General features: G+C 43.8%; 1 protein-coding gene across 1 annotated transcript in view; it reads right to left on the bottom strand.

Annotated features, from left to right (window-relative positions):
• Positions 1-5,077: 5,077 nt before the first annotated feature.
• Positions 5,078-19,290, bottom strand: part of T265_14144 (hypothetical protein) — a gene marked incomplete at both ends in the record, with an annotated part of 45,128 nt that continues 30,915 nt past the window's right edge. Inside the window, 4 exons of the mRNA XM_009172213.1 lie at positions 5,078-5,582; positions 8,570-8,654; positions 13,830-13,847; positions 16,000-16,077. Of these exons, the coding sequence (XP_009170477.1) occupies positions 5,078-5,582; positions 8,570-8,654; positions 13,830-13,847; positions 16,000-16,077 (686 nt within the window). The remainder of the gene's footprint in view (positions 5,583-8,569; positions 8,655-13,829; positions 13,848-15,999; positions 16,078-19,290) is intronic.

The raw sequence follows: 19,290 nt of genomic DNA, 5'->3' as shown, positions 1-19,290 counted from the left end.
GAAGACCGCTGAACTTAGCTAACATTCGAGTAGCTTTCTAGAAGGGAAAAACGCTACGGTCAGTTTTGGTGCAATTGAAAGATCCCCTACCAGTTAAGGGGACTAGGGACTGTATGTAAAAGTTAAATACAACGATTGCACCAAGGTTTACATAGGACAAACTGCCAGGGAATTGTACAGTAAACTTGGTGAGCATAAAAGAAGAATAAACAAATCACCGAGGAATGCGGAAGCAAACCCAACGCCAGTCAAAGACTCAGCTATGGCGATACATGCCTTAGACACGAGACATGGAATATATCTGGAGAATGTGGAGGTTTTAAGACAGGTACTGTAATTCACATCACAGCGGCTGACAGCCGTGGCGGTGGAAATCACCAAGCATCACAGTGTGAGCAGAATCAAGGGTGTGGAACTGGCGAGCGTATGAAATGCGGTCCTAGACAAGTCGAGTTAACACGTGACTGTGCATAGGTGCCAATGCATGTAGAAGCATCAGCAAAAACGTAGGTGGAAATCCCAACCCGACCAAACTTCAGTTGCCTAGTTGTCACAAACGAGAGATTCAGCTGGGTTCCAGGTGAGTCTCTCGCAAAACGAAATTGGTTTGCAAAACGTGCAGTTCGCTAGAATCCCTCTTCCTTACACAACTATCGTAGCGCATTCACACAGACGGAAAGTGCAAACCACGTTCAAGAGGGATCATCACGTGGACCGAACGAGGACTAGATCTTAGGCTGGACCCTAATTCATGTAAGTTTCCCCATCGGCCTAACACTTGGTCACCCACCCTAACACACAAAATCTCTAAGTCGACACCTAGCAGAGATTTAACTTGACGTAGCTTATTGGTTATCCTTCCGCCTTAGATCTCAAATAACCTCGGAAGCTAGGCACTTGGCCTGACAAAGCTTTTGCATCGAAATTGAAACGTTGCGGAGCAATAAATCTACCGACTGTTACCAAACTTTCCCGAAAATTGGTCACCATATTCATTTTTAAATGACGGTCCACCGGCCATTTCGTACCAACACTCTAGAAACGTTGCAAGACTACGTATTTTCTTAAGGTTTTGTTTTGTGACATTTGAAAATGTCTGAACAACGCATGAACAAGTGAATGAAAAACAGAAGCATAAGCGGAGGACGGTCTCTCATCCGTTCGAGTTACTGGCCATCGAATATCAACAGTTATATTACCAAAACATAGTGGTAATGTGCAAAGCGTCATGAATTCAACCGCCTGGATTGTAGCTTATGTTTTAAATATCAGAAAAACCCAAATATATCTAGATTTTCATCTTGATTTCCAAAATTCCCATGTAAATGTTCAGCACGCGTAGGTGAGTTACTTTTGCTCTTTACTAACGTCAACATGTAATGCAGCTGCGTGGTAGGCTAGAAAATCTAATCATCCTAAACTGTCGCAACAGAGGGGTCTGCTGCTAACGACATTGACCATTTTTGTGTGGCAGGTGTTGGGTGAATCTGGGCCAACGGAAATTCCCTACCGAGAAATCTGCCAAACAGTAGTTTGCCATGCCAGTAAAGCTCAATTCTAGATGGAAGAAACTGCAGAACTATTCAGGTCACATTTTTATTTGAATTACAGCTTAATAACAGCTCCAAGATTCCTGTTTTAAGCAGACTCTTAATAGAGCCCTCGGTATCATTATCGGGCGTGGAGACCTATCCATCTACATATGAGCAAATCGGCCGGGCTCCGAGACACAAAAGTTCCAAATAATCAAGTTGACGAACTGAATTTACTTTACTAACATGCACTGTATTGTTTTGGATTTTATCTGGAGTAATTTCATTCAGAGTATTCTGTCCAAACCTTTGCATTCGCCAATTCGTCGCTTATCGTATACCGATTAGTCTGTCTTCCACGAGTTTATAGTCTTACACGGCATTCTCCCACGTTATTTCAAATCATTATCTGCAACAAACTGCTGCCAGATCGAATAATTCAACGACGACTGATTTGGACGATTTCCTTAGGGAAAACGCTACGGGGAATCTATGTAAACTTATAAGACCTCTGAAAAACAATTAGGCCTAACTCGGAAGATAATTCATTCCTTCAATAGGGTGACACAATGATTCGGCTAATCTGATCTCAGATATAATACTGGTATACGTTAGCAAATGGCTTATGTCTGACAAAGCTGCCCCTGTGGAGTGACTGGCAAAATTGGCGAGTCAACAGGTGGGACTTGTATGTTTCCTCACAGCTACAATCTTCCTACGGGAGTAGCCCTGATTTCGGCTGTTCAACTTCGAACTGAGTTGGAAGTGTAGTAATGGGTGTTAGCCCGAGTGAAGATGAAAACGCTGAAAACTGTTGATTTCACAGAACAAATGCAAACATTTTCATCAATAACGTACTGAAGATTTTCTACGAAGCATGTAACAATAGTGCCCGGTCTTTGGCAGCGTTCTTATGACATCCGTACACCAAAATTAACTTCTATATCCACCTACTAGCAGTAACCAACAGCAGAGACCACTCAATGTGGCCATATCGATGCTCATCCACATTAGCTCGCTAATTCCCGGCAGCCATACATTCGATTGGATTGCGACCCACCCGACCCCACTCATGAATTTGATGAAAGGTTAGTTCATTCACAATCCTATCTGAGATATCCCCATATAGCCACTAAGCTGACAACAGCTCACGCTTATGGTGGCAGGACTATACCTGTCTATCCATGGTTACCGGCCACTTCAAATAGATGATGACGCTGGATATCCAGAAAAGCCCAAGGTTATTACCACATAAGACCAACTGGTTTTACGCCCTATTGACTTGGCTGTGTCCTACGGCCACCGTACTGACGTATCACATACTTTCACCGAAAATTTACTTATCCATCTACCATTACCAGTGGTCTGAATTGCAAATTTGTTACACTTCGCTGCACATAGTTAAATTTGTGTTAGCAGATCATTCCGCAGTTTTAAAACCAGCTTCCGGACCGACTGGTGGTGGAACGCATTGGTCGGTTACGCCTGTTTCTCAGTGCATACGACCCGAGAAATTAGAGGGACGCCTATGGCTTTTATCACGACAGATTAGTGCTTGTTGGTACAAAATGGTTCTGCACCAGACCAATCATGTACCTATCATATATTGGCTCTAGACAAAATACCTACAATGAGACCTTTCGAGGTTTGAAAGACGGAGGTCATCTAGAAAACCATGATTCTGAGGATTCATTCATTCCTTATATCATCATCATCAAAGACAGCAACATAGTGTTGGCACTGAAGGTTTCACTCCGTACCATTCCTTACATAAAAAACCGCAAACAACTACTCCAGAGGTGTTTAGAATATTGTTCTGGGGGAAGCATCCTACGCGATCAGTTCAATAATTCGTGCGAGCTACAAGAGGTTGCGGAAATTATGTGGGGTTAACCTGAAGATTCGAACAGACGATCCACGCCTACGCACGGGCTAGTTACGAGCAGTCTCGCACCACGGGAACCAGATGAGAAACACAAACATTCAATAAAACATCTGTATTTCCGGTAGCATCACATTATCGGAATAATGAAATGGTCATCAAAGAAAGGAAGATGAACTCAAAGACATGCACATACTCAGATGAACAAATTGGGAAACGGGCACACATAACAGACAGGAGTGTCAGCCGTACAAGTGCAAACAGAAAAAAGAACAGAAAGACTAGGTGATAGAGTAGAGGACCGCGAGAAAAAAGTCCAAAAACTGCCGCAACTGAGAAAAATAACAGATCGAAGATACCGACATGGAAACGCGGGGGCTGTGTTCCCTTACAGATCAGTGTTCCGCTAAAACTGTCATCGAATTATGACGTGACGTTCCAAAAAAGGCAACAGATGTACAAAACTGGAGGAAGTAAAACAGAAAGAAAAAGAAACGAGCGAAAATCCTCAACGATGCGGCGCCAGGGGATAGCCATGGACGAACTATGTCGAAGTGTTTGTCAGTGAAAACTCAAGCGGGCAAATCAGACTAAAAGCGCTCGAATAAGGTAGTCATGTTAATGTGCTCCAGGAAATTTTGGTGACTTCAACATTGCAAGGAATAAAGGCATTTGAATCAGTGTCTGCAAATTAGTGTACACTCCCTAACCATGTACATAAGAGGTTCGCACAACGGGAGTAACGAACATGGGGACTGCGTGAGGACAAGTTACCTTTTGAGAGGAAACATTGATGAATACAGCAGATCAAGCAAGTGAGTAAAAAGACGAACATGAGAGAGCCGGTGACAGAATAGAAGCAATCTGATCAAATTGTGGACTAATCTGTCACAGCAAACCACTAGTTTGGTAATGTTGCGGGTAGTGGACAACGATGTTTTTAATAAGAAAGAGACAGGCAACAAGGTCTGAGGAAAACCACAAACAGGCAATAGGGAAGGGAAACAAAGTAACGACTTGGTCAAATTAGAAGCCCAAATTAAGAGCACGGTGGGATGGAAATGAATGAGCAAAAAACTAGGGTACACTGTATTACTTTACAAACGATGAGCTGAATAACCATCACAAGGCAGCTGAGCCAGGATGCTGGTCGTAGCGTTTCAGAGTAGATCGGGTTTATGGAGACGCATTTAACTTGAATGCGGAGTGAATGGAGTTTTACTGAAGATCGGCTCCACCGCAGCGTCATAGAGACAAGGCCAAGTTCATTGCCCGATTCCTGCAGGCTAAGCCCATGATGTCGTGCATGCTGAGTGAAATTCGTGTTCAGATCACGGAAGAAAGACAAACAGGATGTGTGGCGCATTCGCACATTTTATCCGCGAGTAATGGGGCATCACACGAGTCAATAGATATCTTGTTTTTTTAAAAAAAACATTAAAAATTCCAATGAATATTTCAACACGGCTGGAAGGGTTATGGGGCATCGAGTCAATAGATATCTTGTTTTTTTAAAAAAAACATTAAAAATTCCAATGAATATTTCAACACGGCTGGAAGGGTTGCGTGCGTGACCGCTAGCGACAGCAAAGCGGGATTGCGGGCGTACAAAATCCGATGAAACAAGTAACTAGACACTTCGGTCAAAATTATATTACGATCATCACTTTCGTGAGCTCCCACCTGATTCTCCCGATCCTCGAGTCGTGGAAACTGTGCTAGTGACCGATGGATAGTTTTTACCAGTGATTGGTGGGTCAGTTGAACACGACGGCAGTCTGGAACAGCTACCCGGGGTAATACCATTGCTCGCGGCGCGGACCGTCGAGGGGTTTGATCCACCAGCACCGGGTGACGAATCTCCCTGATCTGTGCTGATGCGCTGGACAGAGCCACGATGTGTGTAAGACGGAGACACTCGTGATGTTGAGACATGACTGGCTTCGGCAGGTTTACGGTCGGTTGGCCGACTGGCGGAGCCGGTCGTACGGCCGGACAAATTAACGACCGGTACAGTAGTAACAGAATCCCGTCTTGGAGGCATCCGTTCGTTGATTTGATCGATAGCTCGAGCCTTTTCGAATTGGGTGGCACTGTCAGGAGCAATGCCAGATAAGGCTAATTGGAAGAACAGGGACGAAAGTATAAGTGTGTCGTTTGGTGGATTACTAAGTAAAGAAGACGATCATTAAGTTCACATTTCAAAATGCCCCATGATGACAGTAAAAAAATGCTTGCTTCGTTAATCGAATTTAAAAAAGTCCCTGGAATGGTTGAGGGGAAAGTTCCACTTAGTCGGTATGATTACGCAGACCGAAGCTCCAACTAGTATATCCAGCGCCGCTCGACTTGATGACTTGATACACCGAAGTGTCTGTTTCTAGACCACGTGATTAAGATGAGTTTCTCATAACCACGGTTCACCCTGCTGATCCCCAATACGAACAAAACCATCCAGTGTACCCGAACGAGGATATCTAATTTCAACACAATCACATGAAGTACGTCGTGGTCGGGAGATTTCTACGATCGCTCCGACCCACAGATGCTTCATTGCTCTACATCGGGTGAAGAACAGAAGGCTTTTTAGGTACACGAGCCGAAAACAGCTGTAAAGAATCAAGTAACCATCGTTTTAAAGTTGGTTAGAAGCGGATTGTGAACGAGTGCACGGTGCTAATAAAATACGGTTAGGTATACTTGCAGAATTTTGGTGTCGTTGAGTTCGTACTGCCTGCCCAAATTCAAGAAACGAAAATAAGGGTGGTAAGACGTTAGTAAGTAATGAGTCTACACAGGATGTTATGACAAAGTTGTTGCGTGCAACAACTCTAACTTTTAGTAGGTTCCCTTGCCGAGGTAGCTTGGATCGGTGAAATTGACTGTTCTTGAAACTTGTGCTACAAGATATCCGCCGTGAATGCTGGCTTTTGTTCTTTCGTCTTTTAGTCGTACCAATCCAGTCGTACTAGGTATCAAAGCACACATAAGAGGGGAGCATCGGCCTCACATTCCTACCTTGGTGGTGCGGTAAACACCGAGAATTGTATGCCAGCAAAACATGTGAAACGCGTCCCAAACAGGGTGGAACGCCTAGTGGACTGGTCCTCTAAGAGGAATCATATTCTAGTAATCATTTTTAAATCCAAGCCTCAAAGACATGGTAACCGTCGGCCGAAAGGCTGGAAATAACATTTAAATAGTCTAATTTTTCTGAAAAATTGCACCGAGATGGCGAAACCGGGAACATACTTGTTATTTTTATGTACACCAAAGCTAGTGGACACAAACTGGTTGTGTAAAACAATTGTCTAAGTTCATCATATCCAGTGCCCTCAGGCAAAACCATCCAATCTTGCTTCGTTTCCAAATAGGCTATTACTGTGTGCTGCCTTTCTGCCACTAACATCGCTGGGACGAAAGTGACACCCGGAACATTCGCCTACGGAAACCACGTAAATGCAGGGCATGCAGCGTTTCAGGACAGACAGCTAACAGTGTTAGAGTTAGATCAGGAGTCGAATTTCCAAAATCGGGTTATTTTAAAACAGATGGTGAACATACAAATGCACGTTTGTTCAAACGTTCTACACAGGAGACTTTGGATAAAAAAATAACAATACAATACAAACACAAAACTACTTATAAACGGGAGATTCGTCTGCTTTTCAGTTAAAGCTCCCGTTAGCATGAAGTTGACTTGCAAATGAGTGCATAACACACACAATACTGTTTTGAATAGCTAAACCAGTGGTACACTTACCAGTTTTTAAGGACTCCCTACCACCAGAGAGTGCACCGAGTGGCAACATTCCACTCGGGGAAAGTCCTTTCAACTCGAGAACACATTCACATTCTTCCCTGTTCAAAGTGCGGAAGAAAGTTGACCTTAGAATCATGCTTGTCCCCGAGAGAACAGGATGAGGAGTGTAGATTTATGGCAGTCACGAGTAAAAAGGTGGTTATTTAGTTATCCTATTTCAAACGGAACCGGTGAATGGAATGTGACTTTCGTAGTTTTCGGTCATCACGAGTTACTGTCACACAAACGGAAGCTCGCAAGTTTGTCCCATAGTGGATAGATCCACAAAAACAAATGATACGTTCGGGTTGGCCATGTGAAAAACTAATGGCTCGATTCAGTCTGATGACAAACATCCAACAGACCGTTGATAGTGTTGATGTGCCACTGAAAATTTCCCGTTCAAACAAATGAATGCCATTTAAGAATGGTGTTTACAATTGTTAAAAGCTAACACCCTACTGTGCAATATTCCATGTTGCTGCCCAAAAGTGTGCCTACCATGTCAAACTAAAATAAATTTCATGACACTGGTTCGCATCAGAGGATGGGATTGAATAAATGGAGGGCATAAATTCCATAACTACCGAGACGTGTCGGAATACATGGGAGAAGGGATATTCCATTGATCGATAAGTGTGATCGAGTAGGCGTCATCGATGTTGATGGAAAGCGATGAACATGTGAAAACCCAAGTTAGAGTAAATACCATCAAGGAAAGGATGCTGGCTAATCTGTGACCTGTTTAGCGCTTGTGAAGATATCCCAGTTCCTCTGACGCCTGGATGGAAAAGGCTCCACACAGGAAAAAATGCTGACATAAGAGAAAATGGTGAAAAGCCCGTCAAAATTTTTTTCGTTCGAACTAATACGGCAACTGGGATTCTAAAATGCATCAAAGTGGATATTCGAAGATGATACTAGATTGCGACACAATATCCGATTTCGCATTTCGTTCTGATGCATCAAATATAACCGTATCGACACTTTCTTCCGAACACTTTGAACTGACAGACTGAATGCAAAGTAAATAGCTATCTTGCTCTAGCTCAGGATGAAAGATGAATAGAAGTCTTCTGCGTAGGTAAAGATCGAGCACCGCGTAACTAAATCCCACAATTGAGCTTAGTTTATACGATGTAAAAGCGTTGATTGACTAATCCACCAAATTATGGGGGGCTTCATGTTAGACTTTCTGCACTTCTTTTTGAACGATGAACAGACCCCAAATGAACAGATCTGGTTCAGTTTCACCAACCAATAAACGAGGTGTGTGGATCTGTTAAAAAATAGGTCCTGGTGTTGCAAGGGCACCGACTTCAGGTAAAACTAAAAACGAGTGCAGGCTTTTACCTTAGTACAGTAAACACCCGAGCCATTTTACCGATTGCCCGAATCTTGTTTCGGATAACTTCTTTACGAGCTGCCACAGACGCACCTAAAAATTAGGATAAAAATGTTTGAATATAAAGGTGAGTAGAGCATCGCCATCATCCAGGAACGTGCAAGTTTCAGAATCAAAAAATGCACTCCACAAAATCTAAGCTTGAGAACGTCAACGGATGACAAAGCAACAATAGAAACTCTTTACGAACAGTAGCTTAGGTCGGCAATCAGTTGTCAAGACCGAGTTAAAGCACGTCATATGCACGTTTAGTTGGTCAGCAGGTAAATCAACTCGCACGCGATAAAATACTTCCAATGTTACGATGGGTGCAGTACGCTGAGTCGAAGCATCTGGATGTAAGGTTGCACATTCACAATACCAAATCCAAAACAACCCATCTTCAGTGCTGAAAATCCTTTGCTGAATGCGATGACTTTTCATCAATGTACTGATGCTGACTGATCGTTGTTCTTTACGGAACAGTCGAGGGCTCGTTGTTGTCATGCCAAAGAAAAGTTAGTTGAGAAGGCAGGGTAGTGGTGTAGAAAACAGTTTCGGAACCATGGTCACCATTGGAGAGCTTTATCTCTCCACGAGCAGGCTACCTTTTAGGGCATGTGAAACCCCAGGTTGGTATCGTTCGAGTGAAGGGAAAAGCAGATAACGAAATCCAAAAAGTTGAGATCAGACTGTCCACACGCCAAACATGCAAACCGCGGTCAACCACGGGGCACGAAATAGCCTTCTGTCCTATGACGGAACCAGAGTTGGTCCCGGATCAAGAAAGCTTATAGGACTTGGTAAATGGCAGTTCACCGATGAAATACAGTGTACGAGCTGCGCATTCCAAAAACAAACCGCACTCAAGCCCGATTTGAAAGCTGAGAAGCCAGGATAGGTGGACAAGAGGGCTACGCCAACCATCACAATTGCATAAATCATATCCCCATTTATAAAAACCAACAATGAAAAATTCAACCAGAAAATATGAACGGAATAACAGACCCATGCATATGAGAACGAAACCATAGGCAAACAACCGTAGAAAAGAGTAGAAAAGGGAGAATGGATAGTAAGGGAGGAAAAGAGAAAGTGCAAGGATTATAGACCTGAGTATAAGGAAACGCATCATCTAATTAAGCCTGGGTTAAAAGCGGCTACTTAGCTAGGCGCGATTATGTGTCGGAAGGTTTTTCACATGGCGACTAACAAATAAATCCACGAAATTCATGCACAGCTGTTTTTTATAAGTGGCAGTGAAGTATATAATGATATAGCACTGTCGGAGTAAATAATAAAATAGGTGCATAAGTGCCTGGAGAGTTTATTTTCCGAAAATTGATTATATATATATATATATATATATACACTCAAAAAGTTAAAAATAAGTAGACTGTGGGAAACAACTAAGGAAATGTTAAAGTGCCAAGGAGTCCATTTCGGTTGATCCGCCCAGGGATGCTCTCGATTTTGAAGTATTCATTTCAAGGGAACTGACCCCACACGTTATCATTTAGAATCAGAACAGACTTTTAAAAAAAAGCGTTCAGCTGTAGCACCCTTCCGGTGCCTAGCTGCCATGCCACCTGAAGGAAGCACGACGGCTGGGATACTGCCAGGTTGCCCAAGCCTAGACAGGGGAAGTCGAGTAGCGGAGGTCGGATTCGAACCACGGACCTTCCGGTCAGTAAATTCGCGCTCTAACCACTTGGGCCATCTCGCCCAGGCTTTAAAAAGTCTCAAATCACTGAGGTGATTTGGGTGCTCATGTTTGTCTTGCATACATGATCCTGAGGAGGAGTTGTCAGACTTCATGCATAAGCATTTAACTTCCCGCCGCACAACAGCACTCTTCTCGCCGCAGTGTGTGACTGTCGTCCGCGCGCTTACAAAGAAGTTCGCAAGCTCCTTCGATTGAAGCATCTAGTGTTACCGCGAGACGGTGATATTAGATATTATACTCAGCAGTTCATCACCACTGGCAGTAACTCTAGATAACATTGGTTGATTGGCTGGTCAGGTTGGTTGTTGCTCAGGTGGCTATTGATCTGTTCGCTGAGCTTAGCAACAAACTTGCAATAAATATCACTTGCATTGCTGCGGTACACTCGCTCCAAATAAGAACTTCCAGGGTGTTAAAGTTTGGCTCCTCTCTGTGGTGGCCATTAGGAACAGCATCGCACAGTTGCAAGACTGAGATGAGTAAACTTCATTTGTATCTGAAAGTTAATCCTTTAGTGACGTTGGGATAAAATTTCCGATTTCCTCTGAAGTTATTGCTCCAGAATTCAATGTTTTCAAATATCCGTAATTGATAAATAGTAGTGCAAAACACGAGCATGTACCAGCAAACAAGGTAATTTGTCACAAGGATGTATATAACATATAACAATGGAAAAAACATAGTGATCTATTGGTACTGCGAAAACTGTAGAGTTAAGTGTCTGGTACAAGCATTCTTTCATCTTTCTTACTTTTCATCGGCAGTAAAACCGTGAGAAGTTCTAGCGAACGGTTGGGTACGTCTACTGAGGGCTACACTATCGGCTAAGTCAAACCCAATCTAGAGGGGTTCAGTGATGAATTGAGTATCAGCTGAAGTGACCGCAAGCTGTACAAAATGATAGCTCACTGATGAATTTAGCGCGACGGTGTGTGGCATTCTCGTCTGTGGTATTTCTTCCCCGCGGTTATCACATAGCAACAGTCACGTCTTCTTCGGTTATTGGGAGGTTCCTTATAAGAGTTTTACGTGCCCCAATATTGTCTCTTCGTGGGGGAAGTGCCTTACAGGGATTTATTGAAGTGCACAGCTTCTCCACTTCGCACTTGCTGGTCTCAGCCGATAATTAAGCTTGTATTACGAAAATCAACGTACACGGGTGTCGAATTCAACAGCACTCTATGATAACTGGCTCCGGTCTGCCATTCCAATTTCTTCATGGCAAGATCAGTGAAGTCAAATTCGCAACATATGAAGCGATCAAATAGACTTCTTTCCTACCCTTAATAAAGACTTACACTTAAATCAAAAAAACAACTGTTGAGTTAGGGAATTACTTCCTTTGAGAACCCGTCACAAAAAAAATAAATTTTGGACGGAAAACAATTTGTGGTCCCCATTTGGGTGATTTACTCTAGACTGAGTCAAAGATGCGGCCTGAGATGTGAGTGCGACACCATCCGATGAAATTGAGTCATCGACTGACGGTAGTAAAGCGAAAAAGAATAAGCTGGACCAAAGCGTGGTAACTAAATGGTTGTTGGGTTTTCATTCAATTCCCTTCTCCTCGCTGTTATATGTTATCGCTATAAATTACTTAGTTTGACGGTTGTGTTGTCATTTGAGTTGGAATCGATGGAAAATGTTCCGTAATGATCTTGATGACAGGAGCCGACGACCCTTACAAAGGTTCAGTGCGGCTCCCTAGTATACCTCAACCAAGTTTATGTAGTACTGTTGATCGTCCGAGGTGTTCACTTCGAACGAAACAAAGAATCCCACAAATCTTTAACAAAACTGCTTCAGCTCTCACATATGAATGAGATTCCATAATTTTTGCTGCATAAACCATATGATATGGTGCGGCAAACCCGAAAGTGTTTCCTCGAGAACTGGAGTAATGCACTGTTGAATCTCATTCACGTTCCCTCTAGAAAGATCGCCTTTGACCTGCCCCTCATGTATCAGTGTGGAGGGGCTTCCGGGTGCCAGATGATTCTATACCGCACAGTAATTTCATGTTTGTAGACGAACTAAGGTGTACATGTTGACTACAAATTTACTTCCAATTCGCAGGTTATTAATGATGTCCTTTCGCAGCTGGGCACAACGCAACAGCGCCAACAGAGGTTGTTGACATCGTTTAGCAGAACGCAATCACATTTTCAAATTCGACCGGCAACAAAAATATGTGCTACTGGAAACGGAAGGGAACACTTCCCGACCAACCCTGGTTATTATTTCAAGACAACCTTTTCGAAATACACTCGCTTATCTCGTGCAACAAAATGAGCGAGGATTGTTGAAATTTTGGAAATAACAAAGCTGACGTGCACAGGTTTGGCACGTCATAATGACATACCAATGACATGCATGGTCGTGTTGAAAGTAACATTAAACGCAGGGCCGCTATACAGGGGAGGTACTGAACATGCTTTAGCAATAGAACGACTGCTAGGTGCTTTTATACTATATGGCAATGGTTTGCCTTTTAACAAACAGTGAAGTCGAGCAAGCGGTAAGAACCCGGTGGCTTCGTTGAACGCAGCGCCTGTTGTTTAACGTATTGATTTCAAAGGCTACCGTCTAAGTGGCGGAGGTTGTACCATCGAAACGAACTGCAAATCATGTGACTGCTATATCCTGGCTCGGGTCGACTAGTGGGCGTACCCAAAATTAGTGCTGTTTACTTGAAACGTATATACTATTCGAGTGTCCACGCTCGGTTGTCTGACGAACGTCTGTACGAATGACTGACAACACATAGTAAGATGCTCACGATAAAAGGACAAAAACCGCAAGGAATCAATACAGGGACCGATAAGTAAGCGAACTACCTTCAAACAAGAGAAGCAATGGTGTAATCAACATGTTCTGGAAACGTGTTTTCCCCACTGAAAACGAAACACGAACAAACACATGCAGAACGACACACAAAAAGACGCAAAGATGGAATCTGTCAACTAGAGGGACAATCCCGGAGGTAGTACGTATCTAAACAACACACAACTTACTTTCTGAATTTGTGGAAAAGAATGTGCGAGTGTTGGGGAAACAGTGTGGAGGAGCAGATGAAAAGCGCCGCAAAAGTCGTAAGTAATAGTCAGTGTCGAACACCAGAAGGTAGCTATGACGGGCAAATAGACCCGATGTTGTACAAAATTTCGCACATCCGAAGAAAGCAAAGGATAGAACACCCATGGATTGAAAAACACCGGTTATGTGGCCTCAGCTAATATAATCATGTTACGGATTACCTCGCAGAACGGGAAAACCCGATCGATCGACCATTCGGTTTTAGTAATACACCAGCAAATTAGCCGTGTGACGTCGAAGGGTGAAACGGCTTGCCGAAATTTGACTACTGAGGCCTAAAGATTTAAACACCAGAGTGAGATACGAAGCATAACCAGTAGCGTATACACCGAATGCAAGGGGTCTTCAGCTTGGGCACCATGTAGGGTTTAAACGATAGCCGGATGTTTCCTATGATAAGAACTCACCTGATGTGATTGAGAGACCTGTACTCAAAGGGATGACTCCATGTCGATTTACAGATATAAGACGCATTCATCGCAATACAGGTCTACGTAAGCAAAATTGATCACCTTGTACAGATGCCTGGGTGATACAGAAAGTCTTGGTCAACGAGGTGTACTGGCTATCATTACCAAAGTAGCAAATGTTTATGTACAAAGAGTGCATGGCTGTGCCATTCTATCGGCCAGTTGGACAGAGCACAACGTTCAAGACAAGCTAAAAAATAACAGAATGCCCGTAGCATCAGGTAACGCTTAAATTGGACTAGTGCCGGTTACGTAAGAAAACACGCCCGTAAAAACAGGAATATGGTGAATTCTAGCTGTGAAATGATAAATACAATAAAACTTTACCAAAGGCAATGACAGTGCAAAACCCTATAGCCACGAGCGCACACTCGTGGGTCACGCGACAAATACCAGGCCTGCCAATACCACCAAGGCAACAGCATGCTGAAAGATGGGTGCATGAAAAACGTGAAAGTCAGCTTTACATACAGCGCAACAAGGTGCATTGCAATGGTGCATCACGGCGGGAGTGATGAGACTACCAAAGTCACTTGCTGACTTTCACCCTTAACCAGTTCGCGCATTCGGAAGTTTTGAATGAACGGCAGACAATACGACTACTCCATTATAATATGAAACACAGATCGGTGAGTCGCTAGTAAATCAGTATCAAGCAGCTGAATAGATCAGGTATTGTTTCTGGGATGTTCCTGACTAATTTCGTGAATTCACTGAGGCTCAACTCGAACCTTTTTAGCTATGTCGCTTACTCCTCAATTCATCATAGTTAGCAGATGTTTTATTGCCGGAAAAGTCATTTTATGCGGCAATATCATGACTCCATCGACGTATTTAAACTCAGCCGGGCGAGGAGTTCCACCGTCCTGAATTAAGTCACAGATGTGAGGCTGAGACGTTGTTGAAATCGCCTAATACATAAGCAACATAGAATACGAACTGTGGACGTGAACTGATTATGTCCTATTTTTTAATGGGTAGCCAATCTATAGACAGCATGACAAAAATAAGACCCCTGATCGAAATCTAGTCACGAAGTGTCTGCCGGAAGGGTATACTACCAGCCGAGCTACAGAAAATGCTCTCACTGGTCAGTACCTGACGTGGAGGTCAACCAACGAACTCATCAATAGCACTAGAAGTCTTGGTCTATTGGTCCATCCGACAAATGCACAGCGAATCATATGTGAAATCCAACTAGACACTTCCGGCGATGGACAGCGACCACGGTAGGGCAGCTAGTATAGCACCTTTCGGTAAGCTAGAGGTTAGTGGGTGGCAATCCATCTCAAGTTTTTGGGTTTTTAAAACTTGAGGCTCCAATTCAAAATATAGTGAACCTCCTCCCGCCATTTGAATGTCCCTCCATTATGTACAAGATGTCCAAGTAGCAGTCTTAAGAAGTTCCGACTGGTGTGCTACGTTTCGGGCTGGGCTCAACTAGTTGTAAGCGTTATACGGTAAGGAACCCCATTATCGTGGGAAAAGGGTGTAGGGAGAATGAATCCTGTGCATTTCAAGGACGCCGTATAAGAAGCTTCACTGCGCAGACTACCCATCTAAAAAGTCTGTCATCGGTAGCATCACAGGTGTTGTATACCGCAGCCGCACAGCACAGTCCAAGCACTAGGTTGCCTAGATTCCGTTCCACTGTTTGACCCCGTAGAGCATATGCACACCTCTATGACAGAATTCCCCGTATGCCACTTGTTTGCATGGTGCGTAACACAACCTTGCATATTTACTAAACCCAAGAACCTTATCATGAAATTGGTAACTCAACTGTGAGTGTGTATACTGACCAGAGATTCTTTCTTATAAGAAGACGAGTCAATGGATGTAGTGAAGTTCTCCACCTGATTCCTGACCGGTTTCAAGTAGAACTCGTACAAACACAAGACATAAAGAGCCTCTTTCCGTACGCATTTCACCAAATATTCCGGTACAAGAACACTACATAACACTGGGGTAACTTGCAAAACAAATCAAGATTCAATTACGAGGAACCTCTCCTTTGTCTCGCGTGAAAAAGAAAGTACAACTCAGTTAGTCCTGTTGGGCAGAGTCACTCATTGAGGAAATAGCAACAGCAACAAAATAAACATACCATCAAAGGCGTCATCGCCATCTTTCATGAGCTCGTCATCCGAACAGATTTTGAGGACACTGACCAGCATTTCGGTTACTAGGACGAAATGAATAACGGAGAGATGCATCAACACACACAGTGATAACAGCACTGATACTGATGATCTACTGCCGTACAAAAAAGTATTTGAAAGCGAAAATAGTGGAAAATGACAGGAAAGGAACCTGATGCTAGCCTACCGCAGCGCGATTATATCAAGAAACACTCAGACAATCTAGACAGAAACTCATAGCAGGAACGCTATTGACATTAACTAACCGGCAAATCAGGCAAATGGCCACATACATACACTACACCTTTCATAGTCATTTTCAAACACTCCTCTCACGTCACATGTTCTCCAGACGTGACGTCCATGACGCTCCAAGAACCAGAGCGATGCACAAAAGAAAAGTTCACCCCTGAGAACGACTAGCCAGTATGTGTTGTATACCGCGGAACGTTTCTAACGACCGAAGTAACTAGCAAGCAACCAAAGATCTATTCTATAATCATCTTGTTCCAAATTCTCCGACTGCAACCTATATAAGCCATACTCCCGAAGATCGGTGGCTAAAGATCCGAGAGCGTCCCAGCGCCTCCATGGCATGCGAAGACACATCATGGAAGAGACATCATAGAGGCTTGAAAACAGACGCTGCGAATGAACTGAGGAATTTGCAAAATATTAAATTCCAAGGAAAAGAACAAATATGATTGCACAACCGAAACCGGTGGGCACAGTTTCGGTAAGTTGTGGCCTAATACGGACGTTCGTAATGGTGATTGGAAAAGTAACTCAAAGAAAAAACTACAATGCTGATGCATGGTCTCATTGTTCAGCTTGGTTGGAAACAGGCATCTAGAGATGGGGAAGAAGGCTTTATGTAGTTCTGACCACCTTGGACCAGTGCAGCGAGAAGCATGGGGTTAGTTTTCACTGCATACACTGGGTTTCAAAACATGAAGTAATATACTCAAATTCGAACGAACTTAGGTTCCAAAATAATAGAACTTGTCGGTTTGATAGTCAATTCCATGCGTGTGTCGTATAAAAATTTGGCGTGAAAATTAGTCGCCACATTCAACAACTGAACCATATGTAGCATTTCGGATGGATTAGATTGGAGATTCAACAAGGGTTTGGACAAGTATCGACCGTTCAGACTGATATAGGAGCTCTCCAATTCAACTGGGTGGTCGGCAAGAAGAAAGAAGACCAAAAAGTCGAAAAAACCAGATCGATCTACAAACACAAGAAAGCTATGATGGAAAGCGTCAGAGGCGACGGTTGGATAGAAAACCAAGAACGTGAACGACGGGGAAAGAATCGATACCCTCCTGACGAAACAGACATGCCGCCCCTGAAAAAGAATGCATGCAGCTGTCTACAAAGTTGAAAAGCTTTCCAAAACAGAAGGCGAGAAAATTGACGAGGACATTTGAATGTCCAGACGACAATTTCAGAGCGAACCAAAGACAATTTCCTCCGAAATAATTACCAAGCCAAATGCCAGCGAACAAGGAGGATGTAGAAAATTCACCCTCAAGCATCATCAGGATGGAAGTCCGAGAAAATACACATAAAAGAGTAAATCAGGAACGCATTATTCTACCTTTTTCCCCAACGAAAGGTAGAGACCACGTGAAAACATCCATGAAATTCGGTAACCAATACGGATGCGGGGAACATTTGAACTGTCGAATATTCATTGTATTGTTCTCATACTTCAAAATGGCCGCTATGAAGGAAATAGATGAAAATCATGGTTAGAAATACGCGAAAAAGCACAGTTGGCATGTAAAATGATATCGCCCCTTTGGTCCTAAAAAAAGACACCGTCATGTGATCCAACAAATCAACCCTAATCTGATGTTAATGGAAAGTCTGGACTCGTACCGGAAATTTCGATGAGCACTGGCACAGAAAACATAATGGCATCTAACAAATAAGTTGCAACAATCGCAACCGGCGATCTTTTCATGAGGATAACAAACTCGTTGACTGTAAAGGTCGCTTCAAGTATAACCCGTTCTAGGATAACACATTGCAGTGTCGAGTAGAATTTATTTTGACTAACTCATCGTTTGTAGGCAGCGAGGAGCATAAGGCCCTTCGGTCAGATGACTGACGGTCAAATGGCCCAGCGACGTTTTCTTGTGCGGTGGGAGGGGGATTGGGGAGGGACATCGGTAGACGCTGAACTGCGCGGGCAAATGATACTTCCCGGTTTCCTAGGCCGAGGAAGGGAGTTTGGTTGAGGTACCCCACCTTGAGCCTTTGACTCAAAAGTCTGAGTGGGAGGCAGTGGGAGGACGTAGGGTTCTGTTCGGGGACCCTGCCCGGAGCCGACGAATCAACAGCCTGACCTGCTCGCCTGCAGAGGGTTGGCCTAACCCGAGGGTGCAGGGAATAGGACATTACTGTCTCATTCCTGATGCGGCTGCGCACAGCAGGTGCCTTTTGAGCAGCACCGGGCTCTTTGGTTTTAAGAGTATTTCGACCGTATTGGATAATGCGTCGGCGGTCACGGTCAACCGTTGGGCGATCGGAGTGTGCGGTGTTTGGGGCCGACCTTTTCTAACCCGCCCTTCCTCGGGGGAAGGCAGCATCGCTGCTTCCATAAATATGGACATGCTGGTCGCCTGGGGGAAACACCTTACTGCATTCACACTCCTGTCGCAGAGGACAGTACGACTTTGCCCCTGACCGTCCCGTAGCACGATCACTCGTAGTACGGGGTCTCGCTGCTCTTTGTCTGGGTGCTCCCCTTTGACTTTCTTGGCATGGTTGCACCGGAACGAAGTTCAAACCAGTCTGGCCCGCGGGATCATTGCAGCCCGACCACCACGTCAAGGTGGCAGCTTCAGGTCGGGCCAACTCATTGTAGTCATTAGATAATCGTGAGCTGCAAAGTAGTTACGTACAGTGCGAGGGAGAAGTGTCATTCGTGAGGCCAACAAGAGAATCACTGAAAAAGCAAATGACAAGGACAGTAACAATCACATAAAACAATTATCACGTGTACAAAGTTGAAGCCTTTCACGACGCAATGCAACACAGGTTTCCGTGCTCACTCCAAATGAGAAAACTTTGTTGATTAAGTTCCCGTAAAAGGTGGGTTTATAGTGTCCTGAAAATGATGGACCCGATAAATGAGTAAGCATTCTTTCGAATAACTTATGCCTAGCTATCCATCCCAACATACGTTCTCACTGTTCCAGTCTGAGGTGAATAATCAGACGTCAAAATTTAATTTTAACCGATTA

Source organism: Opisthorchis viverrini, assembly GCF_000715545.1.
Source record: "Opisthorchis viverrini unplaced genomic scaffold opera_v5_149, whole genome shotgun sequence".
NCBI lineage: Eukaryota > Metazoa > Platyhelminthes > Trematoda > Opisthorchiida > Opisthorchiidae > Opisthorchis > Opisthorchis viverrini.
The sequence above is the reverse complement of the archived record's forward strand: the minus strand, read 5'-3'. Positions and strand labels throughout refer to the sequence as shown.